The sequence below is a fragment of the Rhineura floridana genome, chromosome 18 (genome assembly GCF_030035675.1).
Source record: "Rhineura floridana isolate rRhiFlo1 chromosome 18, rRhiFlo1.hap2, whole genome shotgun sequence".
NCBI lineage: Eukaryota > Metazoa > Chordata > Lepidosauria > Squamata > Rhineuridae > Rhineura > Rhineura floridana.
In genome coordinates, this window is record NC_084497.1 from 28,031,706 (window position 1) to 28,056,698 (window position 24,993).

At 48.9% G+C, this 24,993-nt stretch overlaps 1 protein-coding gene across 1 annotated transcript; it reads left to right on the forward strand.

The window, feature by feature from the left end:
• On the forward strand, nt 1–24,993 carry EPHA8 (EPH receptor A8). Its single transcript, XM_061602028.1, has 15 exons — nt 1–613; nt 5,824–5,979; nt 8,994–9,329; nt 12,295–12,419; nt 14,036–14,198; nt 15,635–15,728; nt 16,159–16,226; nt 17,555–17,680; nt 18,565–18,750; nt 20,788–20,849; nt 21,285–21,494; nt 22,095–22,244; nt 22,744–22,934; nt 24,122–24,277; nt 24,879–24,993. Exons 1-15 carry the CDS (start codon nt 16–18, stop codon nt 24,991–24,993), a joined length of 2,736 nt encoding a protein of 911 aa, XP_061458012.1. The 5' UTR covers nt 1–15.

Genomic DNA, 24,993 nt, shown 5'->3' on the forward strand with positions numbered 1-24,993 from the left:
CAAGTCTGCAATGTGATGTCCCCCAACCAGAACAACTGGTTGCGGACTAGCTGGGTGCAGCGGCACGGGGCCCACCGGGTTTACGCAGAGATCCGATTCACTCTGCGGGACTGCAACAGCATGCCAGGGGTACTGGGCACATGTAAGGAAACCTTCAATCTCTACTACCTCCAGTCGGACCGCGACCTGGGGAGCACCACCCGCGAGAGCCAATTCATGAAGATCGATACCATTGCAGCCGACGAGAGCTTCACCAACGTGGACCTGGGGATCCGGCAGCTCAAGCTCAACACGGAGGTGCGCGGCGTGGGGCCTCTGAACAAACGAGGCTTCTACCTTGCCTTCCAGGACATCGGAGCATGCATCGCCATTGTCTCCGTCCGGGTCTATTACAAGAAGTGCCCGGCTATGGTTAGGAACTTAGCGTCTTTCTCTGAGGCAGTAACGGGAGCAGACTCCTCGTCGCTCGTGGAGGTGCGGGGCGAGTGTGTAGGGCACTCGGAGGAAAGAGACACACCAAAAATGTACTGCAGTGCTGAGGGGGAGTGGCTGGTACCCATTGGGAAATGTGTGTGCAGCGCTGGCTATGAGGAACAGAAGGATTCGTGTCTGGGTGAGTTGGGCTGTTGCTTGCTCAAAACTATGATTACTGTTGGAGGGAGGGAGGGAGGGAGAGAGGGAGGGAGGAGTCACTGAGCGATGCTGAGCCAGTGGCCACATTCACACCATCCATTTATTCCACTACATTCACACCATCCATTTATTCCACTACATTCACACCTTATATTTATTCCACTTCAAACGGTCTTGGCTTCCCCCCCCAAAAATCCTTGGAAATGTAGTGGGCTCCTTCTTGGGAGGAAGGGTAGGATATAAATATAATAATAAAGAAATAAAAATGAATAAATGAATAATGAGAGTTGTTTAGGAGATTCCCCTCAGAGTTCCCTGTGAAGAAGGATTGTTTGTTAAATCACTCTGGGAATTATAGCTCTGTGAGGGAAATAGGGGTTCTCCTAAGAGCTCTTAGCACCCTTCACAAACTCTACTTCCCAGGATTCTTTGGGGGAGAAGGCCATGATTGTTTAAAGTGGAATAGAGGTGGAATAAATGTGTGGCATGAATGTCTCCTGCTGTCATTTGAAATGGCAAGTCGGAGCTCGGTGATGTCGGCAGAGCTGTACTTGATCAGGTCAACTTCAAAAGACAGCTACAATGGGGAGGTTTTCCAGAACTGAACATACCAAAACAGCCCAAAACTGCCTACCAAGGACTTGTGAACTTCAGGGCATTGAGAATGCTGAGGTGTTCGTTAAGGGAGAGAGAAAAAGGAATTATAGTGTGGCATTCAATGCTAGTCCTAGGCCACATTCAGACCATACATTTATTCCAGTATTATTCCACTTTAAACAGTCATGGTTTCCCCCAAAGGATCCTGGGAAGTGTAGTTTGCGAAGGGTGCTAAGAGTTGTTAGGAGACCACTATCCCCCTCACAGAGCTACAATTCCCCGAGTGGTTGAACAGTCAGTTCCTCTTCCCAGAGAACTCTGGGAAGTGTAGCTCTTTGGGGGAAATAGGAGTCTTCTAACAACCCTCAGCGCCCTTCACAGACTACCCTTCCCAGGATGCTTTGGAGGAAGCCATGACTGTTTAAATTGGAATGATACTGGAATAAACGTATGGTGTGAATGTGCCCCTATTCACCTATTTAAGTTAATGGACATGTCTAGCTTAGGTTTGTTAATTTCAGTGGGTCTACTCTGAGAAGGATTTAGTTGAATACAACCCTCAGGACAATTGCCTGACCTGTGAGCTTCTAGAACATTGGGAATCTTGAGGTGTCTGTAGGGATGGAAAGATCTGTCCATTTCAATCCTCTCCATTTCTCGTTGTTCCAGACTTAAATTCAGTTGCCCACATTTCTGCAGCAATTTGCTGTGTTCCTTTAAAATTTTGAAATGTGAAATTTTGTGAAACATTTTCAGCATTTCAGCACAGATTTCTCCTAATAAACGCATTTGTATGCCGTTTTGACCAATGTACACCTTTTTGCAAGCAATTTCTCCCAATATCATACGTTTCTGTATGCAGTTTTCACTCATATATTCAGTTTTCTGCACTCTTTCCCTTATATGCATTTTTGTAAACACTGTTTGATTGGTGAACTGCATTGCACAATTCAAATAAGTGCAAATTTCAAAGTTATGGCTGCGTTTAAGTGCAAATCAAACCAAATCTTCCTCCATCCCTCCTTGCGGGCTTCCAGGACATAGAGAATATTGAAGTGTCAGTCAAGGGGAGGGGAAAAAAAGAAAGAAAAGGAGGGAACTGACCTGCTCAGGCCCCTAATAGCTTAGAGTAAACTCACATTCACACCATGCATTTATTCCACTATTATACCACTTTAAACAGTCATGCAGGCCTGGTGCTAGCAGGCGGCCAAGTCGGGCACAAGCCGAGGGCCCCTGCAGCTCAAAAAGGCCCCTCCTGTATCTATAGGCTGCGGCTGGGAGGGTGGGTCATGGGGCATGATTTGGGGCCTGAGGTAAGAGGTTAATGACCCTCCCTCATTATCTTGGGTCATGGCAGGTGTGTGCGCACAGTGTGCTTGTGAGCTGACATGGCGACACAGGAGGCAGGGCAGCCAGGCCTATTTAAGCCCACACTGGCTGCATCGGGGTCGTGTTGGAGGGCATCACAACACTTCGCCAAGGGGCTCCTGAAGTATGGTGCCCATGGGCCCACTCGTGCCTGGTGCCAGCCCTGCCGTCATGGCTTCCCCCAGAGAATCATGGGAAGTGTTGTTTGTGAAGGGTGCTGAGAGTTATTAGGGGAGCCCTATTCCTCTCACAGAGCTACAGTTCCCAGAGTTCCATGGGAAGATGGATTGACTGTGAAACCACTCTAGTAATTATAGCTCTGTGAGGAGAAGAGGGGTCTCCTAACATTGCTCAACACCTTTCACCAGCTATCCTTCCCAGGGGTCTCTGGGGGGAGCCATGACTGTTTAAAGTGGAATTGCAGTGGAATCAATGTGTGGTGTGAATTTGGCCTAAAGCTCCTGGAGTGGTGGTTTTTGTTTTTTTGGCTGTTTCAGCTCACACTTATATGTGTGCCACGTGTACATTCTCAGGACCCCTTGAAGCACAAGTAGAAGCTGAAGGTCCTCCTGGGCTCACACACAGAGCAGGAGTAAATTGCAGTGGAGATCCTCGGCTCACTCCGAGTAGAGATTGCCTTGAGTGTGGGCCTCCAAGGCCTTGATTATCTGGCACCAACGGCCTCCCCTCCAGCTGAGTGTGGCTGGCTCTGTTCCAGGTCTGTCCCCCAGGGGCTCAGGCCAACTTCTGGCCTCCATCAGTAGCCCTTTTTTCCTGTAATCCTGCCTTTTCTTTGGCAGGACGTTTTGACAGCAAAGACAAGACAACCAAAGTCAATAGAAACAAAGTTACCTCCTTAATCCATCACCTCCCAGCAAGCGCTTGGAGGACAGAGACATTCCCCCCCTCCGCCTGAGCGTCCACAGGCTCTGGGAAGACTGTATAAACGGTGATAAGGAGGCAGCGGCAGCTGTGCCAAAGGTACGGCTGCACACTGCCCCGAGGCACCATCCGTACAGCAGCCAGCTCAGCTGAGGTCCTCGCAGGAGGCTTTGTTTGCTCTTGTTGCTTTCCCAAAAGCTATTTAGAAGAGCCCAGCATTGTCTCAGCAAATATGGAAAGGTGGCTTTGTTTATATGTGTGTGTGTGAACAGAAACCCTGACAACGTTCAGCACAAGGTTACCTCTGGCAAAGTCATGCAGGAAAGGACATGGCTGAGTCAGACAGATCACTACCCTGGGATGCCCTGAATATGTTGTGGTTAGGAACAACATAAGAGGAGCCCTGCTAGATCCGGCTAGTGGCCCATCTAGTCCAACATCCTGTCCTCACTGTGGTCAACTGGATGCCTGTTGGAAAGCCCTCAAGCAGGGCTTGAGCGCAAGAGCACTCTCTTCTCCTGCAGTTCCAGTAACCGACATTCAGAAGCATCCTCCCTCCAACAGCTGATGATCAAGGCTTGCACAGCACAGTGTGTGGTGCTTTGCAAGTCGCCCTAGAGTGGCCATGCGGCCTGCTTTTCAGAAGACAGTCCTCTATTTGAAGGGTTCTCAGAGGTCAGTCCCCTGGCTGAAGGCATCCTCTATTTCAGATGTGGGAAGCCTTTCAGATGCGGCTGCACTACAACTCCCATCAGCCCCAGCTGGCATGGCTGGCAGCCAGGGATGATGGGTGTTGTAGTTCAGCAACGTCTGGAGGGCCAAAGGTTCTTTGCACCTGCTCTGTTCAAAAGGCGATCACGTTTAAGTCCAATTTAAGAAGCGTAGGAAGGAAAAATAGGGTGATGTGTAAGTTCCAATGGTTTGCAGGCGACTGCATCCAAATAGCAACTCAAGCTGACCATGGGTAGGGAATGCTTTATATATACCTAAGGGGTGGGGGAACTAGCCACTCTTGCTTTTTGCTCCCGTGCCTGAATGCCGCCTTTGCATCTCCAGAGTGCTTTCATCTGCACGGTGCAGCCCCCACCTCCCGCCCCCCAGCTCTGAGCCAGTCCCCAGCAGAGCGGCTCTCCCTTTGCTATCGTCTCCTTGACAGGCAGGACTGCCCATCCTTTCAGCCATTCCACTAGCTGATTAGCAGATGTTCTCCTGCTCCCCAGAGGAGCAAGGAGGGGGACAAATGGACAGCACCGCAGATGGTTTGGCGGTCCCACCCACCTTGTCCCGCACTTCCCGAGATGAGCCTGTCAGATCCAGAGACAGGTGGTGGATGGAGACTAAGAGAAGGACAGATGGGAAGGAGGGCTGTGGCGGAACAAAAGGGTGGAGCGGAGGAGACGGGAGAGAGAGGGACTCTGGGGAAGGCGATGCTGAAGTGTGCGAACCTTGGACAAACTCCGCCCCCATGGACCACTCACGGTCATGCCAGGTGATTGGCAGGTGGGAAGCCCTGCCCACCTGAGAAAGTCACCCTTTGGGGGTGGGGAAACTTGACCCACTGGGCTGGAAAGGTTCCCTACTCTGATCTAGCAGTGCCTCTGGAGAGACAGAGGATGGGTGCATAGGAATCCAGTTTAGCCTGATTTCCCCAAACGACTAAATCAGTGAGGGAAGCTGGAGCCATCTGAATGGGGTGGGGCCACAGTGTTGTGGTTGCAGCCGTGTTCGTTGTCATGTTCCAGTCTGGTGCTGGATCTCATGTAGCGGTGGGGTAGTGTGGCAAGGCAAAAGCTGCAGGACCCTGGATAGCTCTGGGTCAGCAACATGTCCCAACAAGCATTGGGTGCAGAGTGAGGCCTTTTAAGCCTCTGTCACCTGACTGCCTCATGCAATCTCCACCCCCTCATGGAGAACTCCAGGGCCTTAAAGAGCCAATCCTCTGATGTGAAGCCGGGCACTCCTCCTCTGTTCCACAGCCTCCCTCGTGGTGCGTTCCCTGCACCAGACGGATATGGTGGTGGGAGGCATCTGCTTTCTCGGGCTCAGGGGAAGGCACCCGTGAGGGTCCCGGCGCTGGCTTTGGTGGTCTGGGAGTTTCCTCTGAGAGCTTCTGTCCACCAGCCTCAGTCACGGTGCTGCCCTGACCTCCAGCAGCCAACCCAGAGCCCTGAACTCGATCCGGCTTCTGGAATCTGCAGCCTACGACTCTGTGTCTGGCTTGCTCTTGGAATCAGGGGGCCATGGCATTAGGGCTGTGCAAGGATCTGCCCGAGTGGAAGCGACTGCACTGCACTGCCTTCTGATCTCTTTCCTTTCTCCTTTCCTTCCCCTCCCCTCCAGCCTGTCAACTGGGTTTTTACAAGTCTTCCCCCGGGGATCAGCTGTGTGCCAAATGCCCTCCCCACAGCTATTCTGAGACCCAGGCTTCACAGGTGTGTCGCTGTGAGAACAACTTTTACCGAGCAGTACGGGACCCCCCTTCGGCAGCCTGCACACGTACGTACTCCATCCCCCATCCCCTTGATTGCATGCGCCATGCAGGCATGTCAGCGTGCGTGCACGTGTGGTGGACAGCCCTAATCCTTGCCACGAGTCTCTATCTGAGGAAGGCTGAGGAGTCCCAGGATTCTGGTCCCAAGCACTCAGAAGCCACAAAGCCAGAGCCAAATATCAACAACAACAACTACTACAACAACAACAACAACAATAATAATAATAGCAACAACAATTGACTTCTTTTTCCTTCATCCTGTAGTCACAGATTTCTTGGAATGAGTCACATCAGAAATTAGCATGATCCCAGAAGAAAATAATTACATAAAGTAGCATGGCTATATATACCAGCAAGGAGGGGGGACACCTCAGGCCTGAAGGCCTGATGCAGCTCTCCAGGCCCCTCTGTTTGGCCCTTGGAACTACCCTCAGGCCAACATTCTCACTTGCTTTGCTTCACACCCTAACCCTAACCCAATTTCCTTTGATTTGGATCCCTGCATTGGGCAGGGGGTTGGACTGGATGGCCTTATAGGCCCCTTCCAACTCTACGATTCTATGATTCTATGATTCGGTGAAAGTAATTTTGCCTGGCTAGAATCTGTCCTGGATGGAGGATAGAGGGGTGTGTGAGTGTGTGTAGAAAATAGCTTAGTATACAAACAAAATGTACATGTGCTGCTTTGCTACTTTTGCCTCTGGCCTCACTAGCGATGGACAAATCTGGCAATTTCAGTTTCTCTCCGTGACTTATTTCTCTGCTCTTAAGTTCAGTCCTCCACACGTCCACATCAGTATGTGATTACTGTTAAAAGAAAAGGGCCACATGAAAATTCAGCAGCATTTTATTGCCAATTTCTTCTGATATTTTTGTATGCTCTTTTGCCTAATGTACACATTTTTGCAAAGTGGTTTCCCTGTGTATAATACATTTAGTGTTCTGTTCACTAATACATGCATTTTATGCACCCTAGTATATACATTTTTGTACTCATTACTTGGGTGAAGAACTTTATTGCAAAATTTGAAGGAGATATTTTGAAGGATGACCAGTTAATGGGTTCAAAGTACATGGAAGAGGACTTTGACTAACCATTAGGAGGAATGTGATGATGGAAAAAGACAGTTAAGACTGGTGGCTCTGGTGTGACAGAGGCAGTGAATCCCCTCGGGGTTTTAGTCCAAACCTTTCAAGGAGCTGTCCAATGTACTGAAACCTGTTCCAAAATTTCAAGGAGCTGTCCAGCACAATAGATTTCAGCACATTGGACAGCTCCTTGAAAGTCTGGACTAAGCTCCAGAGCAGATTCACTGCTCACTGCCCCACTGACATCGGAGCTGCCAGTCTCCACTGGGCAAGTTTTTTGACAATGGAACAGGCTACCTGGAACAGGCTCTCCTTCATTAGAGGTTCTTAAGCAAAGACTGAGCAGCTACTTACCAGAGATACTATACCAGCAGAATGCCAGTGGCAGTTGGTTGGACTGGATGACCTTTAAGGTCACCACCAACTCTTATGATTCTAACTCACAGATTGATAAGCATAACATCCCAAACTCTGAAATATATTTTACAGAACAACATTTTGTTTGTTTTTGATTCAGGAGAGGTGCCACAAACTCCTGGAGCAGGAAAATTGATACAGGCTAGCTCAGATCCTCTTTCACTTTTTTTTTTAATCTCCCCCTGGAAGTGCCACACCTGTGCAGCCTGGATTCCAGAATAAGTGTGCAAAGACCTTTTTCCACTCAGCTGACATCCAGGGGAAGGTTTGGGTGTGTGTGTTTTGTTCTAACCAGTTGACAGGCAGAAAGGCTGAAACCCTTACAGCTAACAGAGATGCTCCTGGCTTGGCAGATCCCTGGGCATTTCACATCTTTCATGGCATACAGATGCTTTGCATGCACAACTTTACCAGTTCAATCTCTGCCATCGGCAGTAAACTAATAATAACTTTAACAGTAGCAAGGGTTTTTTTAAAAATATCTGCTTGAGATCGAGCAAAGTGCAAATCCTCCACCCTATCTTGTGTGTTTTTTTTAAAAAAAATACATTGGTTGTATCCAAATAAGTCCTGCTCAAATTAGACCCACTGAAATTAATGGACCTAAGTGAGTCACGTCCATTAACTCCAGTTGGTCTACTCTGAAGTTCACCACCCGGTCTTAGAACAATCTGCATGGGGTAGGGCAGGGATGGCAGACCTGTGGCCCTCCAGATGTGGATGGTCTTCATCTGCCATCATTCCTCACAGTTGGCCATAGGAGCTCAACATCATCTAGATCAGGGGTAGCCAAGGCAGTGCCCTCCAGATGTTGTTGACTGTGCTGGCTAGGGCTATGGAAGTTGTATTCCAACTTGGAATTGTCATTCGCTGTCTCTGACCTAGACGGCTAGCAGGTCCCCACCACTGGGACAGGCTAATATGATTTTAGGAGCAGAGGAGGGAATGCAGAGTATCTACCTGAAGGGGGGCTCTACATTGGTGCTCCTAGTGGGACTTCATGTGCCTTGGAGGGCCCTTACAACAAAAGATTTAAGAAGGCATCATTATGTATCATTTGCGGACTGAAAGCAGCAACACCGACAGCAAACACCGATCATATTTGCTAGAATAATTTCTGTTCTGGAGATGGGACAAATAAAATGAGCATTGGCAATTGCTGCTCCTGCCTCTGTTTGTGCTGGAATTCTCTGACGACTCTGCTTGCAGCTCTTCCTCTCTGAATCAGACTAAGGGCCTTCTCAGTGGTAGCCCCCAAATTATGGAACAATCTCCCTGACGAGGCGTGCCTGACACCAACACTGTTATCTTTTCGGCGCCAGGTCAAGATTTTCCTCTTCTCCCAGGCATTTTAGTATTTGTTTTAAATTGTTTTTATATTGTTTTAAATTTGTGCATTTGTTTTTATGTTTTAATTGCTGTAAACCGCCCACAGAGCTTCGGCTATGGCGGTATACAAATGTAATAAATAAATAATAATGAATAACCCAGTGCTGCTTCTGATCTTGTCCAGGTCCCCCTTCTGCCCCCAAGAACCTGCTCTCCAGTGTAAATGGCACCTCTGTCACCCTAGAGTGGGCCCCGCCTCTGGACCAAGGAGGCCGCAGTGACATCCTCTACAACGTGCTGTGCCACCGCTGTTTGTGGGATTCAGGCCAGTGTGAGGCCTGCGGTGCCAGGATCCGCTTCGTGCCACAACCGACGAACTTGGCCCAGGGCTCCCTGGCTGTCAACAACCTCTTAGCCCACACCAACTACTCCTTCTGGGTGGAAGCTGTCAATGGGGTCTCCGACCTTACTCTTGAGTCACCACGATTTGCTGCCGTCAACATCACCACGAACCAGGCAGGTAGGAGATGCCCTTCCTCCCACCCTGCCAGCCGCCAGACTGACTTTTATCTTCTGCTTAGTCTTGTTCTCAGCGACTGATTCAGCATCAACTTTTGTGGCTCTCAGTGAGCAGCCAAAGAGGTTTTAGATGGCAAGATCAGGAATGTAGGAAGTTGTCTACATAGAATGGCAGCACCTCTCTAGATAAAGATATTGGGGGGCCTCTGGGCACGTTTGCACACTAGGGAGACTGTACGAAGGCATTGTTTTCCGTTCCACCTGCGTTTGACCCATGCAGTACTGTTTCTATTCCGCTGCAGTTCATCCTCTGCCCCAAACTACATAAGCATAGCATCATAGCATAGAGTTGGAAGGGGCCTAGAAGGCCATTGAGTCCAACCTCCGGTTTGATGCAGGAATCCAACTTAAAGCGTACCCAAAAGGTAGCTGTCCTGCCGCTTCTTGAATGCTTCCAATGTTAGAGAGCCCACCACCTCCCTAGGTCATTGGTTCCATTGTCATATGGCTCTGACAGTTAGGAAGTTTTTCCTGATGTCCAGTCGAAATCTGGCTTCCTGCAACTTGAGCCCATTATTCCAAGTCCTGCACTGGGATGATGGAGAAGAGGTCCTGGCCCATCTCTGCGGCAACCTTTCAAGTACTTGAAGAGTGCTATCATTTCTCCCTCAGTCTTCTCTTCTCAAAGTTAAACATACCCAGTTCTTTCAGCCTCTCCTGACAGGGCTTTGTTTCCAGTCCCCATTATTTGTCTCCCTGTCCGCTGTGACAAAATTACAGAACTTACAAGATTTACATAATTAATTATGTAATTTACATAACTTGCATCATCATTACATTAATCCACCCCATTCATTTCATTGCAAAGAAATTGCAAAGCAGATGGGGGGAAATGTAATCAATTACACATTATTTGCAGACTGAAAGAAACAACAGCAGCAACAACAGCAAATTCCAATTGCATTTGCTGGATTGATTTCTATTCTGGACATGGGCTGAATAAGCAAACATCGGCAATTTCTGCTCCTATTTTCGTTGGAGTTCTCCATAATCCCTAGGTGCCCCACACACTACAACCTATTGAACTGGCTACAACAGAGTGCTTCTTTCAAGCCTAATTTCAAAAGGGAAGACATCCTGGCAGGTGCCGGAGAATGCCTCTGTGGGTGCATGCGCACCCATGAATGCCACAGTCACAGCCTCTGAATTAGCATGTGCAGATTTTATGCAAATTGGTATCATTTTTTCTCCTGTTTTGGGGGGACAGTGCCCAGCCATCCTCTCCTCCATGAATTTGTTTGATCGCTTTTGAAAAGCAATCTAGACCAGTGGCAATCACCCCACTTCTGCCACTGAATCCCATAAATTGTATGGACTTTCTTTTCTCCTATGCACCTTGAATCTGTTGCCAACCAATTTCCCAGGGTGACCTCCTGCATCCTAGTATTATGAGAGGGGAAGAGTAAATCCTCTCTGTTTACTGTCTCCACACTGTGCAGCGTTTTACAAACCTCTTTCATGTCCCTCTTTTTTCCTAAAATAAAAAGACTTTCTTCATAGGGGAGGTGCTTCATCCTCAGTTCATTTTAGTTGGCTTTTCGTCACCTTTTCTAACTCTGTTATTTGCTCCCCCCACTTTGTAAAGATAGAGTCAACCAGAATTCCATCCTAGATTTAAATTTAGATTTATTATGATCATATCAAATACTGCAATCCAGAACAATATAAAATACATATAAAAGTGTAAAGACTCTCAGACCCTGTATAGAACCTGATAAGATATTAAAATATTTTTGTTTTATCAACATTATAAGGCAGGCAATGGCTGTAACCTTTAGTTGTTTAACCTGGGGATTCTGATCTGACAGAAGTGGGGATAGGAAAATCTGCCAATTTTGGTAATATCATTTTCTCATTTTTCCAACCTTATATTCAGTTCTGCAGCAATTTCTGATTTTTTTAAAAAAAATTAAGTCCTCATGAAAATTCATCAGCATTTTAGTGCGAATTTCTCCTACTAAACACAATTTTTGCACAGTTTTGATTCATGTTCATATTTTTGCAAGCAATCTCTCCTAGTATAACGCATTTGTGTATGTTATGTTCACTAATGTGTTTGTTTTTATCCACATTTGTCCCTAATTGTGCATTTTTGTAAACACTGGATAGAGAACTGCATCGCAAAATTTAAAGAAGTGTGAATTTTGAGGGATGGATGTGTTTCAGTGCAAGTTTGATAAATTTGGCTTTAAATGTGAACTGAATTGAAATTCTCCCCCATCGCTAGACAAAAGATATGATAAATTAAACTTGTCTGATCTTCCAGGGATTTTTGTAAAATTGGGGTAATAAACAATTGCATCCTGTATACCTACCCTACTCTGGATATTTTGACCCTTACAAACATTGCAGATTAACAGAGCAATCCTATATATATATCTACTCAGAATTGTGTGCCGCAGGCTGTAGTTCCAGGTAAGCAGGCATAGGATTCCAGCCTTAATTGTTGCTATTAATGATGATCAGAAAGACTTGGATCAATATAACTACATATACCTTACATGCCTATGATAGCACTCTTCAAGTCCTTGAAAGGTTGCCACACAGAGGAGGGCCAGGATCTCTTCTCGATAGTCCCAGAGTGCAGGGCAAGGAATAATGGGCTCAAGTTGCAGGAAGCCAGATTTCGCCTGGACATCAGGAAAAAATATTTTATCTTGGCCTTACAGACAGGTTGCCTGGTGGACACTGCTCCGCTAAACTTAATCTGTCCTCAGCCAGCCTCCATCTGCTTGCCATCTGAATTAACAACCATTCAGGAGGTGGCTCTACCTCTTGTTTGCTCTGGCTTCACCTACCGCTGGTCTCCCTGCTTCCTGACCCCACCAGCCCCAACGGGCACCAGACACCATCGCCACTCTCTCTGCTTGTCCTTCATGTTATCCTTTCTTGTCTGTTTCCCATAGCTCCATCGCAAGTGTTGGCAGTTCACCAGGAAAATGTGGGGCAGAACAGTGTCACCCTCCTGTGGCAGGAACCAGATCAACCTAACGGCATCATTCTGGAATATGAGATCAAGTACTATGAAAAGGTAACAGTTATGCTGGTTGGGGCCTGTCTGCAATGGGTTACCATCAACCAAGATGGCTGCAGGGGCTTCCCTAAGGGCTGATGCCTCCACCACCATCTTGGTTGATGGCACACAGCATGCACAGCATTCACCACAATGGGAGAGGCAGGTGGGGTATGAGGATGGGCGTTGTAGGCCTGCACAGTCTGTATGAGGAGGTGGTCAGAAGCCAACACTGCCACAGATTGCAGAATGGGAGCACTACCTTCCGACTCTAAGGAGGGGGACTTTAGGGGCCCTTGGCCAGGGCCCGACCAGGCCACCCTCTGGAGCAGGCCTTGTTCCAAATTATACAAATTCTCCCTGTCCTCTCCTCCCCTCCCCCTCCTCTCTTCAGGATGCAAATGATTCCAAATTACCAGTTCTTGTTTCCAGAGGTTGCCAATCCATTAACAATCAGCTATTTTCAGCTTCCCTCCCCCTCCCAGATTTCTGGTGCATGTGCAGTTTCCCACAGGTTTCAGCTTGCATTTTTTTCTTACAATTTACAGATGTGTGGCACATCTGCACTGATTCAATGGCAACAAAAAAGGGAGTCTTAAGACAGTTGCATAGGCTTGTATCCAAAGCTAGTCCTACATGGAGTAGACCCATTAAAGTTAACAGCCATAACCAACTTAGGGATCCGTTATTTTCAATGGCTCTACTCTAACTTAGTTGGATACAAGCAGTAGAGATTCCATGCGCATGTAAAATGAAATTTAATGAGGTTGCTTGATTACATCAAGATTCTATGCACACATGCTCATATGTGTCTTGATTAAATCATATCACAAAATGAGATCCTAACGCAATTGTGTGCATATGTGCACTGATTAGATGCCTTTGCATAAAGAGTCTATGCACATGAGCTCATGATATGTGGAATGACTAAATTATGGTATAAAAAGGAATCCTGGTGCAATCACATTGAGATTCCTTCCTGCACTGATATCATCAGTGCACATACGCCCTGGTGGTGGTGCTTCAGCAACCCATAAAGAAAACAAACACACCTGTGAACGGAAGACTCCAGCAAACGGCGTCTGCAGAATTCCAAAGCTGATTTCAGAAATTCTCCAAGTTAAACTGGAAGGCAAGCCAAGCGTGGAAAGGGTGGGATGCTTTGCATAGTGTTTCAATGCCAGTTTCAGATCAGACGTTCTCTAGCCTGAGGCCCTAGTCCAGGGCTGAAGAGTGCTTTTCAGCTCCAGGGCCACATTCCTTTTTGGGCATCCTTCAGAGGGCCAGATGCCAGTGGTGGGAGGGGCCAGAGGCAAAAGTGGGTGGAGCAGCCCATGTAAATTCTACCTTCATGCCATAGGCTAATTTCTACAGCCACTCCTCTCTTCCATCTTCCATCCAGGAACGCAAAAGGCATGATCAGAGTTGAAGGACCCATTTCAGCCAGGCAAAAACATTTGGGGTGTGAAACAGGGTCACTGAGGGGTGTGGCTTGGGGAGGGGGTGTGGCCAGGATGAGTCCTGAGAGCCACAAAGAGAGGACTGGAGGGCCACATTTGCTCGCCCCCCTCCGGGTCTGAGGGTCCTTATCCCCTTCCCTTGCCCTAGTCTAACGGCAGCTTCTCTTTCCCCAGGACAAAGAAATGCAGAGCTATTCCACCCTGAAGTCCAAAAGCAACGGCGCCACGGTCTCAGGCCTGAAGCCTGCCACACGCTACGTCTTCCAGGTCCGAGCCCGCACCTCTGCCGGCTGTGGCAAATTCAGCCAGGCGCTGGACGTGGAGACCGCCAAAGCAAGTGAGGCAAAACCGGGGGAGGAGCGGTGTGTACAGCAGGGGTGGGGTGTGACAGGAGCAGAGGTCCCAGAAACCCTTTGGCCAGGGGGCCAGGCAGCCTGTTGGAAAGGCAACTCAGCCCGAAATGGGTTTCCTTCATCTGCATTGTGGCTCCCAGGCAGAGCCTGGAAAAGTTACTTTTTTTGAACTACAACTCCCATCAGCCCAATCCAGTGGCCATGTTGGCTGGGGCTGATGGGTGTTGTAGTTCAAAAAAGTAACTTTTCCAAGCTCTGCTCCCAGGACCCTTCCCCCTCCTCATGTAGTCACTCGTACCTCCACTGTCGGAGGCAGTATGCCTCTGCAGGCCAGTTGCTGGGAATCACAAATGGGGAGAATCGCTGTTGCACTGCGGTCCTGCTTGTGAGCTCTATTGGGGCATCTGGGTGGCCGCTGTGAAGGCCAGATGCTGGACTAGGCGGGCCACTAGCCTGATCCAGCAGGCAGACTTGTCATGTAGGGGAGGGCTCAGCCTAGCCGGGAATGGAAGGAAGTTCCAGGACATTGTGCCTACGCAATCTTGATTCGTGTGGTCCTCAGCCCGTCATCCCATCTGAAGTTTCAGATTCAGGACAGACAAAAGGAAGTACTTCTTTACTCAGCGCATAGTTAAACTATGGATTTTGCTCCCACAAGATGCGGTAATGGCCACCAGCTTGGACGGCTTTAAAAGAAGACTAGACAAATTCATGGAGGACAGGGCTATCAATGGCTACTAGCCGTGATGGCTGTGCTGTGCCACCCTAGTCAGAGGCAGCATGCTTCTGAAAACCAGTTGCCGGAAGCCTCAGGAGGGGAGAGTGTTCTTGCACTTGGGTCCTGCTTGCGGGCTTCCCCCAGGCACCTGGTTGGCCACTGTGAGAACAGGATGCTGGGCTAGATGGGCCACTGGCCTGATCCAGCAGGCTCTTCTTATGTTCTTATGAAGTTCTGTGTGAGTTTGGGACATGGAGGCTAAAAGGGAAGTGAGCAACCTTTGGTCCTCCAGTTGCTGTTGGACTCCAGTTCCTGCCAGCCCTCACCAACGTGGCCAACCGTGCCTGGAGAGGCACAAGCCATCAGTTCCTGGTCAAGAGGGCGGTTGACCCACCTCTCACCCCAGGCTCCAGGCTGCTGAACCTAGAAAGAGAAGTCATTGCTTTCTACTTAGCTCAACAACACACCTAGCTCAGTATGGTCTACCCTGACGGTCAGAGGCTCTTCAGTGTTTCAGCCAAGAGTCTCTCCCAGCCCTACCTGGTCATGCCAGGGATTGAACCTGGAGCCTTCTGCATTCAAAGCAGTTGCTCCGTGACTTAGATACAGCCCTTAGATAAAGCAAGGAATGGTGTGTGTGGTTGCGTTTGCACATCTCAGGCTGCAGAGCTAGAACTCTCTGCCATCTTTCTTTCCCAGTAGCTCCCCATTACGACACCACAATGGTTGTCTGGATCTGCCTCACTCTCATTGGCGGCTTCATCGCCTCGCTTCTGTTTCTGATCTGCAAGAAGAGGTAGGTTGATCTCATAAGGGCAGATCTCTTACGGATGGTCTCATCCAGAGTGTGTGTGGGGGATGTGTGTGCATTTGTATGCGCAACTCTCCTGGGAGGATAGGTTACAACATTTGGGGCTTTTTAGGTGTTTTGGGGGGGAAGGCAGGTATACAGGGGGCATGACAGAGATGGATAAAATTATGCACAATGTAAAGAAAGTGGATAGACCTTTTTCATAATATTAAAGCCAGCCAGGTCATCCAATGAAGTAGAATGTTGGAAGACAAAGGAAAGAGGAAGGACGTCTTCCCACAGTGCGAAGTTAAACTATGGAGTATAACTATGGGCTAGATGGGCCTGAACCAGGAGGCTCTTCTTATGTTCTTAAGATGGTGTAACACCAGCATGTTTTCTGTCTGATTTCTTCCGCGCGTCATCTGTTGTGCAGACACTGTGGCTACAGCAAGGCTTTCCAGGACTCTGACGAGGAGAAGATGCATTATCAGAATGGACAGGGTAAGAGCCGAGTGGAGCCTTGCCCAAGGGCCTTGATGTCTACCCACTGCCCAGCATCACAGCCATCACTGCCTTTCCAGGAGTAACCCTCTGCCAGGAAACTGGCAATGTCAGAGGCATCAACATCATCATGGTGCGGGAGATCAAGTGAAGCCATCACTGTGCATGGGTGACTTGAGGCTTCTAGAAGGAAGCACCTTGGAGAACAGGGGACAATGCTCTGTATGAGCCTATCTCTGGCTCCCGGGGGGGACTTTTTGCTAGCTTTAAATTGCTTTCCCTTATATCCTCCCAGTGTTGAGGTGGCCATGGATGCTTTCACTTTGGTAATGTTGTAGGGAAGGACTTCCTTTTGACATGACTGACCTTTAGCTGCTACAGAAAAGCCTAAAGCAGGGATGGGGAAGCTGTGGCCCTTGAGATGCTGGTGGATGCCGGTTTCCACCAGCTGCAGCCAGAATGGCCAGCAGTCAAGGTTGATGGGAGCTGGAATCACAACATCTAGTCTAGAGCCACAGGTTCCACATCTCTGACATGATTTACAGTTCGATCCAATGTACCTCTGTTGAGAAATGAAGCCCATTGATTCCCTCTGTGACCCTCCAGACGTTGCTGGACTGCAACTCTGATCAGCTCCAGCAGGAATGGCCAACCATCAGGGACAATGATCCTAAAGCATACAGTCCCTTGCCAGCTGATATCCCCGGCCCCCCCAAGCACCTGGATCAAACTGGCCTCACCTGGGCGTCAGCCACTTCCTGGGCATCTGCTTGTATCTAAGGACAGACGGATCTGTCAAGTTCACTTCCTCATTTTTCCATTTCCACAGCAATTTGTGGTTCTTTTCTTTTTTCTTTAAATCCTCATAAAAATTGTTGGCATTTGAGCGTGAATTTCTCCCAAGGTGCACATTTTTGTATGCAGCTGAGACTAATATACACTTTTTGGGCAAGCAATTTCCCTTCATATGATGCATTTTTGTACGTTATTTTTGGGGATGTATGCACCTTTTATGTTTAGTGTAGGTACACCTTATGAGTTGTGTCCAACGTTAGTCCTACTCATAGTAGACCCTTTGAAACGAATGGAAGTGACTGACTTAGGGTCATGAATGTCAAGGGGCTTACTCTGAGTAAATCTTAGCTGCATGTAATCCTATTGTTTGATTGGGGAGCTGCATCTCAACATCCGGAGAAGTGCAAATTTAAAAGGATAATTTGCAAAGTGGAAATTAGGTAGTTTCTCACTGAAATGCAAACCAAACAGAATTTCTCCACCATCCTTACTTGCACCATTGGCTCAACAATCTTGTCTCTTATGCATAACAGTGAAATTCCCCGAGTCAAAGTTCTACGTGGAGCCACACACGTATGAAGACCCCTGCCAGGCTGTGCTTGAGTTCACACGGGAAATCGAAGCCTCGAGGATTAAAATTGAGAGAGTCATCGGATCTGGTGTGTATTCCTTTTTTCCCCACGGGTGTCCCTCTCCCTTGGCCCCTCTCAGCATCCCATACCTTTGTGAGGAAGTTGTGGGGCAGGGAAGGATGCTGAGTTAGGGTGAGTGGGGCATCGCCCTCAGCCACCCCTCATCTGCCTGCCTTCTTATTTATAACCAGCCCGTGTGGTAGCTCTGCCTGTCATCTTCCTCTTCCTGAGTCTTAGTGCGCCTTTGCAGGCAGGAGGAAGATGGGGACAAAACTAGAATTAGTTGGCTCTGCCTCTCATTGGCTCCGGCTCAGCCAATCATTGGCTCTGGCGCCACCTACTGTTGGGCTCCTTGCCTTCCGCCCCACCTGTCCCGATGGGCACCAGCCATCACTATCATGAGGATGTCGCTCTTTGGAGAAGTGGAACCAAGAGCTGGTCCTGAAGGCTTGCTGTTTGCAACATGTGAGCACGTTAGGCAAGCAATGCCTGACCTCACTTCCCATTTCAGGATCCAGTGGAAGGGGATCCAGTGGAGGCTTCTCTGTTAGGCCAGTGGGGCAACTCCCCACTAACCCCAGTCTGCCCTCATCCAGCCCTCACTTGCCTGCCTTTTTACTTACAACCAGTCCAGGGGCTGGCGGCACTGGTTCTGTCTCCTCCTCCATAGTTTCAATGCTACTGCTTGCAGAACTCAGCAGGGAGGAGGATGGGGACAAAACCAGAAGGAGTTGGCTCTTCCTGTCGTTGGCTTGGGTTATGCTTACTGTTTGGGCTTCTCGCATTCCGCCCCACCAGGCTGGAGGAGCACCAACCATCACTGCTTGGGAAGGGGTTGTCAATAAAATAGAACAAAATAAATGGATGGGCCTCCACCTGAATGTGATGCACCGAACCGTCTTCCTCTACAGGAGAGTCAGGAGAAGTGTGTTTCGGCCGTTTGAAGTTGCCTGGGAAGAGGGAGGTGCCGGTGGCGGTCAAGGCCCTGAAAGCCGGGTACACGGAGAAACAGAGGCGGGACTTCCTGTGCGAAGCCAGCATCATGGCCCAGTTCAACCACCCCAATGTCATCCACCTGGAGGGGGTGGTCACCAAAAGTAGGTGTGACGCTGGCCCGGACCTGACATGGGGAGGGGAGGCTTGGTGGCAGAGCTTGGGAAAGTTACTTTTTTTGAACTACAACTCCCATCAGCCCCAGCCAGCATGGCCACTGGATTGGGCTGATGGGAGTTGTAGTTCAAAAAAGTAACTTTTCCAAGCTCTGGGTTTCAGCATATAGAGCAATGGGGGTCTATGGGGATCACTCTCGTGGCTGCCAGAGATAATAACACTATTCCATGCACTTCACATCCATATTATCTAGTCGCAGCCCTACTGTTGTATTCTGCTAAATTCTACTCAGAGCAGACTCATTAAAATTAATGGACCTAAGTTAGCCATGTCGATTAACCTCAGTGGGTCTACTCTGAGCAGGACTAGCTTTGCATACAACCTTCCTCAATCTGTTGCCTATTTTGAATTTAGGATGGCCAATTGTCAGGGATAATGGGAGTTGTAGTCCAAACCATCTGGAGGGCAACCAGCTGGCATAGGGTGCCTGACAACAAGCCAAGGAAACCAAACCCTGGGCCAGCGCAGGAACCCCTGAAAGCCTCACACCGCTTGGAGACTGGGGTGTATACAACACTGCTAAAGCGTGTGTAAAAATACGTATATAAGTGAGGGGAAAACATTAAAATGCATTGTATCGGGCAAAATTGCTTTGCAGAAATGTGTATTAGGGGAAATTCATGCTATAATGCTGATGAATTTTCCTGAGGATGTAAAAAATTGCAAACTGCTGTGGAAATGTAGAGAGCTGAATTTGAGATGGGGGGGGAATAGAAACGGAGTGAAACTGAAACTGACAGATTTGCACATCTCTAGCTGCAGGTGAGACTATGTGAAAAAGACACCTACTAGGGGCTAGGCCAAAACGTAGCAATCTTTGGCTTGGCTTGCCCTGTCTCTCCACTGTGACTCAACTGGGCTGTGTGGCTGGCCAGCCGGCTGGCTACCTTTCAATTGTTTCAAAGCCTGTGGGGGGAGATCTGTCTCCCTCTCTCATTTGGATGTTGCCTGTCATTTCAGAAGCAGAGAAAGGCAACTTATCCCTGGCTGCTGTTCTCCGTACCTTATGAACATCATTAGCAAAATGAGCCATTGATCTGAGCTCCCTCTTCCTGCAGCAGCTCATTCGAGGGAGATGAGGCCGGCACTTTGGATTCTCCCCCCCCCCACCATTCAAAAGTGTGACGCTGTTTCACTTTTTTTTTTTAATGAGCTGAACTTAATTGAATTATAAAGGGGAAAGAAAAGCTTTGGGGACAAATGTCTGAGGCAAAGCAGTGTGGTAATGGGGTGCAAACATGACTCAAAGACGCAATGACTCAAAGAGCACCTATAGATTCTCCAGCTTTAACATCCTGCAAGAAAAATCTCATTGGAAGCCACATTTTACACAGCCACGGAAACAGCATTCCATGGTGGAGGAGTGAGAGATTTCCAAATGCTTCCAAATACACACACAGATGATACACACGCGCGGCACCAGTGGTTGGTCAGGTCAGGCACAGGACACAGGCCCCCGGATCCCAGAATGGGTCCTCACTGGCTTGATGTAGATGGTTCCATTTTACGGGTGGTCAGGTGGCTGTTCTACTTTCAAATGAAAGTGAAGCTCGACTCCTATTCCAGTGGTCGCCTGCCATCTTGTTTTACCCAACATTCAGTGCCCTGGCCTATACAGCTATAAAATCTAGAGAAGTTATAGCTGTAAAGGCTGGGTAGAGAGCTATAGGCTGGGGCATGGCATTTTGGGTAAATTTAGATGATGGGTGGTGAACACAGGTAGGGGTCGAGAGTAGCTCCTATTCAAAAGCAGCACTGTGCCTATCCCCTGCTAAAATGCCATCTTGAGGCTTGGGGGAGGCGTTTGGGAGGATAGTGAATGGTGCAGTGGCAGAAGAATATACTGCACACTTGAGTAGGGAGGGCAGTGGCAGGCCTGCACACATATAGCAGCAGACAGCGGCGGAGGGGTTGCCGGAACAAAGGCACTTCTCGATTAACTTGACCTCTCTTGTCTCCGGCAGGCAAATTAGTCATGATTGTGACCGAGTACATGGAGAATGGCTCACTGGATTCCTTTCTCCGGGTAAAACACACCTTCTTATTCACCCTGCATGATTCCAGGCTGAGTGAGTGACAGGAGCAAGGCTAGGCTGTAGCTGCAGCCCCATGACTGCATGCAGGAGAAAGGATCTGGTAGAACTGGAGACGTTTTTAAAAAGGGGCAGCCAAAATGATTATACGGCCTGGAGCAACTCCCCTGTGAGGAAAGGTTATGGCATTGGATGCTCTTTTCTTTTGGAGAAAAGGCGACTAAGGGGGGGGCATGGTAGGGGTGTATGAAATGATGCATGGCATGGAGAAAGTGGAGAGAGAAATGTCTTTTTCCACATCCTGATTTTATTAGAACTTGGAGCCACCCAGCGAAGCTGCATGTTGGAAAATCGGTCCTAATGTTTGACTGGCCTCCATTGGTGAGATGCCACCGACTGAAAACTAACGTGGCCTGCTCTTTCTCCAGACACACGACGGGCAATTTACAGTCCTTCAGCTCGTGGTCATGCTGAGAGGCATCAGTGCCGGCATGCGCTACCTCGCAGACTTGGGCTACGTGCACCGCGACTTAGCGGCACGCAACATCCTGGTCAATGGCAACCTGGTCTGCAAAGTCTCTGATTTTGGCCTGTCGCGAATCCTGGAGAACAGCCCTGAGGCTGCGTACACCACCACAGTATGTCCCACCTTGCATCACAGGAGGCTACTCCCATGGGCTGGGGAGGCAATGTTATGTTAAGTCATGTCATGTCAATTTTTATTTATACCCTACCTTTCGGCCAAACAGCCCTCAAGGCGGCTTACAGAAAAAGTAAACACAAATATAAAAATGCATCAAGAAGGCAATCCATCGATAAAGCAATACAAAAAATGAAATTAAATAGCAAATAACATTAATTAAGAAGAAATATCTAGGAAAGGCAATGTTGTAATAAAGCTCAGCTTCCTTTCTATGGAATCCTGGCGATGATGATGATCATCGTCGGAGGACTGCCCAGAAGGAAGTATGGCCCTCAGGCTGAAAAATAGGCAACCTACCTCTTTCACCACTGGCCTTGGGTCATAGAAGCTCAAGCAAAAAGGGATGGCCAGCTATGGCAAACTCCTTCCGTCTGTTTCTGGCAAGACCCATCTTAGCAGTTGACCAGAGATTCGGGGCCATCGCATGCCCTGAGATCCAACTTTGCCAAAGCCAGCAGTTCTTGGTGGCTAGTGGGGATTCTTCTCTCGGGCTGGTTGGCTTGTGTGTCGTTGCCTCAAGCTTTTTGTATTGCAGGGTGGGAAGATCCCTGTTCGGTGGACAGCGCCAGAAGCCATCACGTACCGGAAGTTCTCATCGGCCAGTGACGTCTGGAGCTACGGCATTGTGATGTGGGAAGTGTTGGCCTATGGGGAGCGGCCTTACTGGAACATGACCAACCGGGATGTAAGGAACACAGCCTACTACTGTCCAAGGCTGGGGTAGAAAAGTGGTCCCAGCTAATGGGACCAGAATAAGAGGCTGGTTCTAGAGGATCTGGAACAGAGTCTGGAACCAGAAACCAGTGTCTCTCTCTCTCTCACCTCTCCACTCCAGAAGCTGCCTTCTGCCAGATCAGACCATTAGGCTCAGTGCTGTCTGCACTGACTGGAAGCAGCTCTCCATGATCTTAGACAGGGATCTGTCTGGAGATGTGTATATTAGGAGAAATTTGCTCTAAATTTTCCTGAGGCCTTTAAAAATAAAATTACAAAGTTATGTGGAAATATGGAGAACTGAAGCTGAGTAAGGAAAAATAAGAAATGGCGAGAAGACAAAATGGACAGATTCACCCCTCCCTAATGAAGATGGCCTCTCCCTGCTTACAGCTTCTCTGGGGCTTCGAGACAGACTTCCTGATCTCACCCAGCAAGGCGATTCTCACACCGGCAAACCTTCCTTGCAGGTCATTCAGTCTGTGGAGGAGGGTTACCGGTTGCCTGCCCCCATGGGCTGTCCCACGGCCCTGCATCAACTCATGTTGGATTGCTGGCAGAAGGACCGCAACGAGAGGCCGCGCTTCTCCCAGATCGTCGGCGTCCTGGACATGCTCATCCGCAGCCCACAGAACCTAAAGTGTACAGCCACTGTCAACCGGTATGTGGCATCCAAGAGAGGGGAGGCCTGATTCTGTCGGACGGAGAGCTCCGCTAGACTTTTGCGAATGACAGCTGAGAGAAGGCATTCACTGGCCGTCACTGCCCTGGCAGTGAGGGCTGAAGTGAAGGGGGAGAGTCAAGAGTGGGTGGAACCATCTGGGACAAGGTCAAGATTGTTTGGCTTATTCCCAGTTGTCTGGCATTAGCTTGTGATAGGAAGTCGTCACCAGGGATTTGAAATCATCTATGCCATACAAGCTGTCGGGTCTTCCCACCAAGCCTGAGGGCCAAATGCAGCCCCTCCAGGCCTCTCTGTCTGGCTCTTGGGACTCTCGGCAGCTGAGGAGCAGAGGGTTCAATCCTGCTCCTACAAGGTGCTCCTTCACCAGCTCTTGCCCTGCAGAGGATGCCCTGGCAAAGCAGCACCAAGCAGGATTGAGCCAGCTGGAGAGTGGTGAGTGCACGCTCTCTGTGGTGCGATTGGGCGGTGGGGAAGGAGACAAAGCATCTCCCTCTTCCCCCTCTCCCTCCCAACCGTACACTCAGTTTCGAAGCCCTAATTAAACATGAGTTCCACCCTCCACATTGTGGGACCTGCTGCAAGTGCAGCATTCCCTGGCTTGGTCCAGGTCGGGTGCAATTGGGGGCTCCAGATTGGGGGCCTGGATCAGGTCAGGGGGTGGCTCAGCCCCAATGCAAAGCATTAATATTTCATTTAATTTAATATTTCATTGTTATTGATGTATTGATTTGCATCTTTTTTTTTCCTGCTGTGAGCCACTTTGAGAATATTTATGTGGAAAAGTGGCACGTAAATTTTAATAATAATAATGGTACTACTACTACTAAATAATAATGATAATATTGATGATGATGATCATCATCATCATCATCATCCACCCCAGCCAGCAGGGCCAATGGTTGGGGGTGATCTCGATGGTCACAGGTTCCCCACCCCTGACTTACTGGCTCAAAGATGAATGAGCCTGACCTCGGTTGGCTGTGATCTCCCTAGTTCTCCCTCTTCTCAAGAAGCAATGCATCCTTGGAAAAGGAGGGGAACCTGGCATCTGCATCTGCAGGTGCACTACCGCACACCTTCCCTCAACACAGGATGGGTTACCAAAATCATTGTCCCACCTGCCACTCAGCTCTCCCTCCTGTGTTCCATCCCTTGGGTTGCAGATTCACCCAAACTCTCTCGGAAAGAAGCTGCATCGATTTCACCAGCTGCGCTACTGTGGGCGACTGGCTGGACTCCATCCGGCTGGGATGGTACCGAGAGAATTTTGTGCTGGCTGGCTATTCTTCCCTCGGCATGGTGATGTGGATGAATATCGAGTAAGTGTAAACGAAGGGGTGGAGCTAATTGGAGCCTACATAGGGCTGTTAACACCCATTCCCAACACGATGGGTTGTAGACAACAAAATTTGTTCAGAGTAGAACCAGGGAAGTTAATGGGCTTAAGCTACTCGTGTGCATTAATTTCAATGGGTCTACTTTGAGTAGGACTAGAACAAAGGTGGGTAATGCAGTCCTCCATGCCTTTCTGTTTCAGTTCAGTTGAATGACCTCTGATACAGAGTCTGGCTGAAGACAGACTGAGGTTGGGAGGGCAGTGTCGCTTTCGGCCTAATGGACTAACCTCCACTACGGTGGGGTGAACAGAATGTATGCTGCTGGCTACATAATTTCTTCACCAAGTGTTCTTAGTTCCCTCTGTATTGAATACAGCCCAGATCGATGCCACCCCTGCTCGTAGCAAACCAGCCTGGCCTTGCACGTTGTCCTAGAGACCATTCTTCACAAAGATGATGTGGGGAGCGGGATGGCAAGTGGAGGCATTCATCGGCACCTTCATGACCATGCCCTGCTGGTCCTGCAGAGTAATCCCTGGTGGCCCTCCTTTTGCTATGCCAGATGCTGCCTTTCTTTCCACAGGGATGTGCAGAGTTTGGGCATCAGCTTCGTAGGGCACCAGAGGAAGATCCTGACCAGCATCCAGATCATGAGGTCTCAGCTGCTCAATACCATGGGCTCCAGAAGACACCTGTGA

Excerpts from the sequence above, each read along its gene's own strand:
- EPHA8 (XM_061602028.1), top strand. The coding sequence starts at position 16 with ATGTCCCCCAACCAGAACAACTGGTTGCGGACTAGCTGGGTGCAGCGG. Across the intron at positions 18,751-20,787 it reads GGAGGGGGTGGTCACCAAAA|GCAAATTAGTCATGATTGTG; the intron begins GTAGGTGTGACG and ends TGTCTCCGGCAG. Across the intron at positions 20,850-21,284 it reads CACTGGATTCCTTTCTCCGG|ACACACGACGGGCAATTTAC; the intron begins GTAAAACACACC and ends CTCTTTCTCCAG.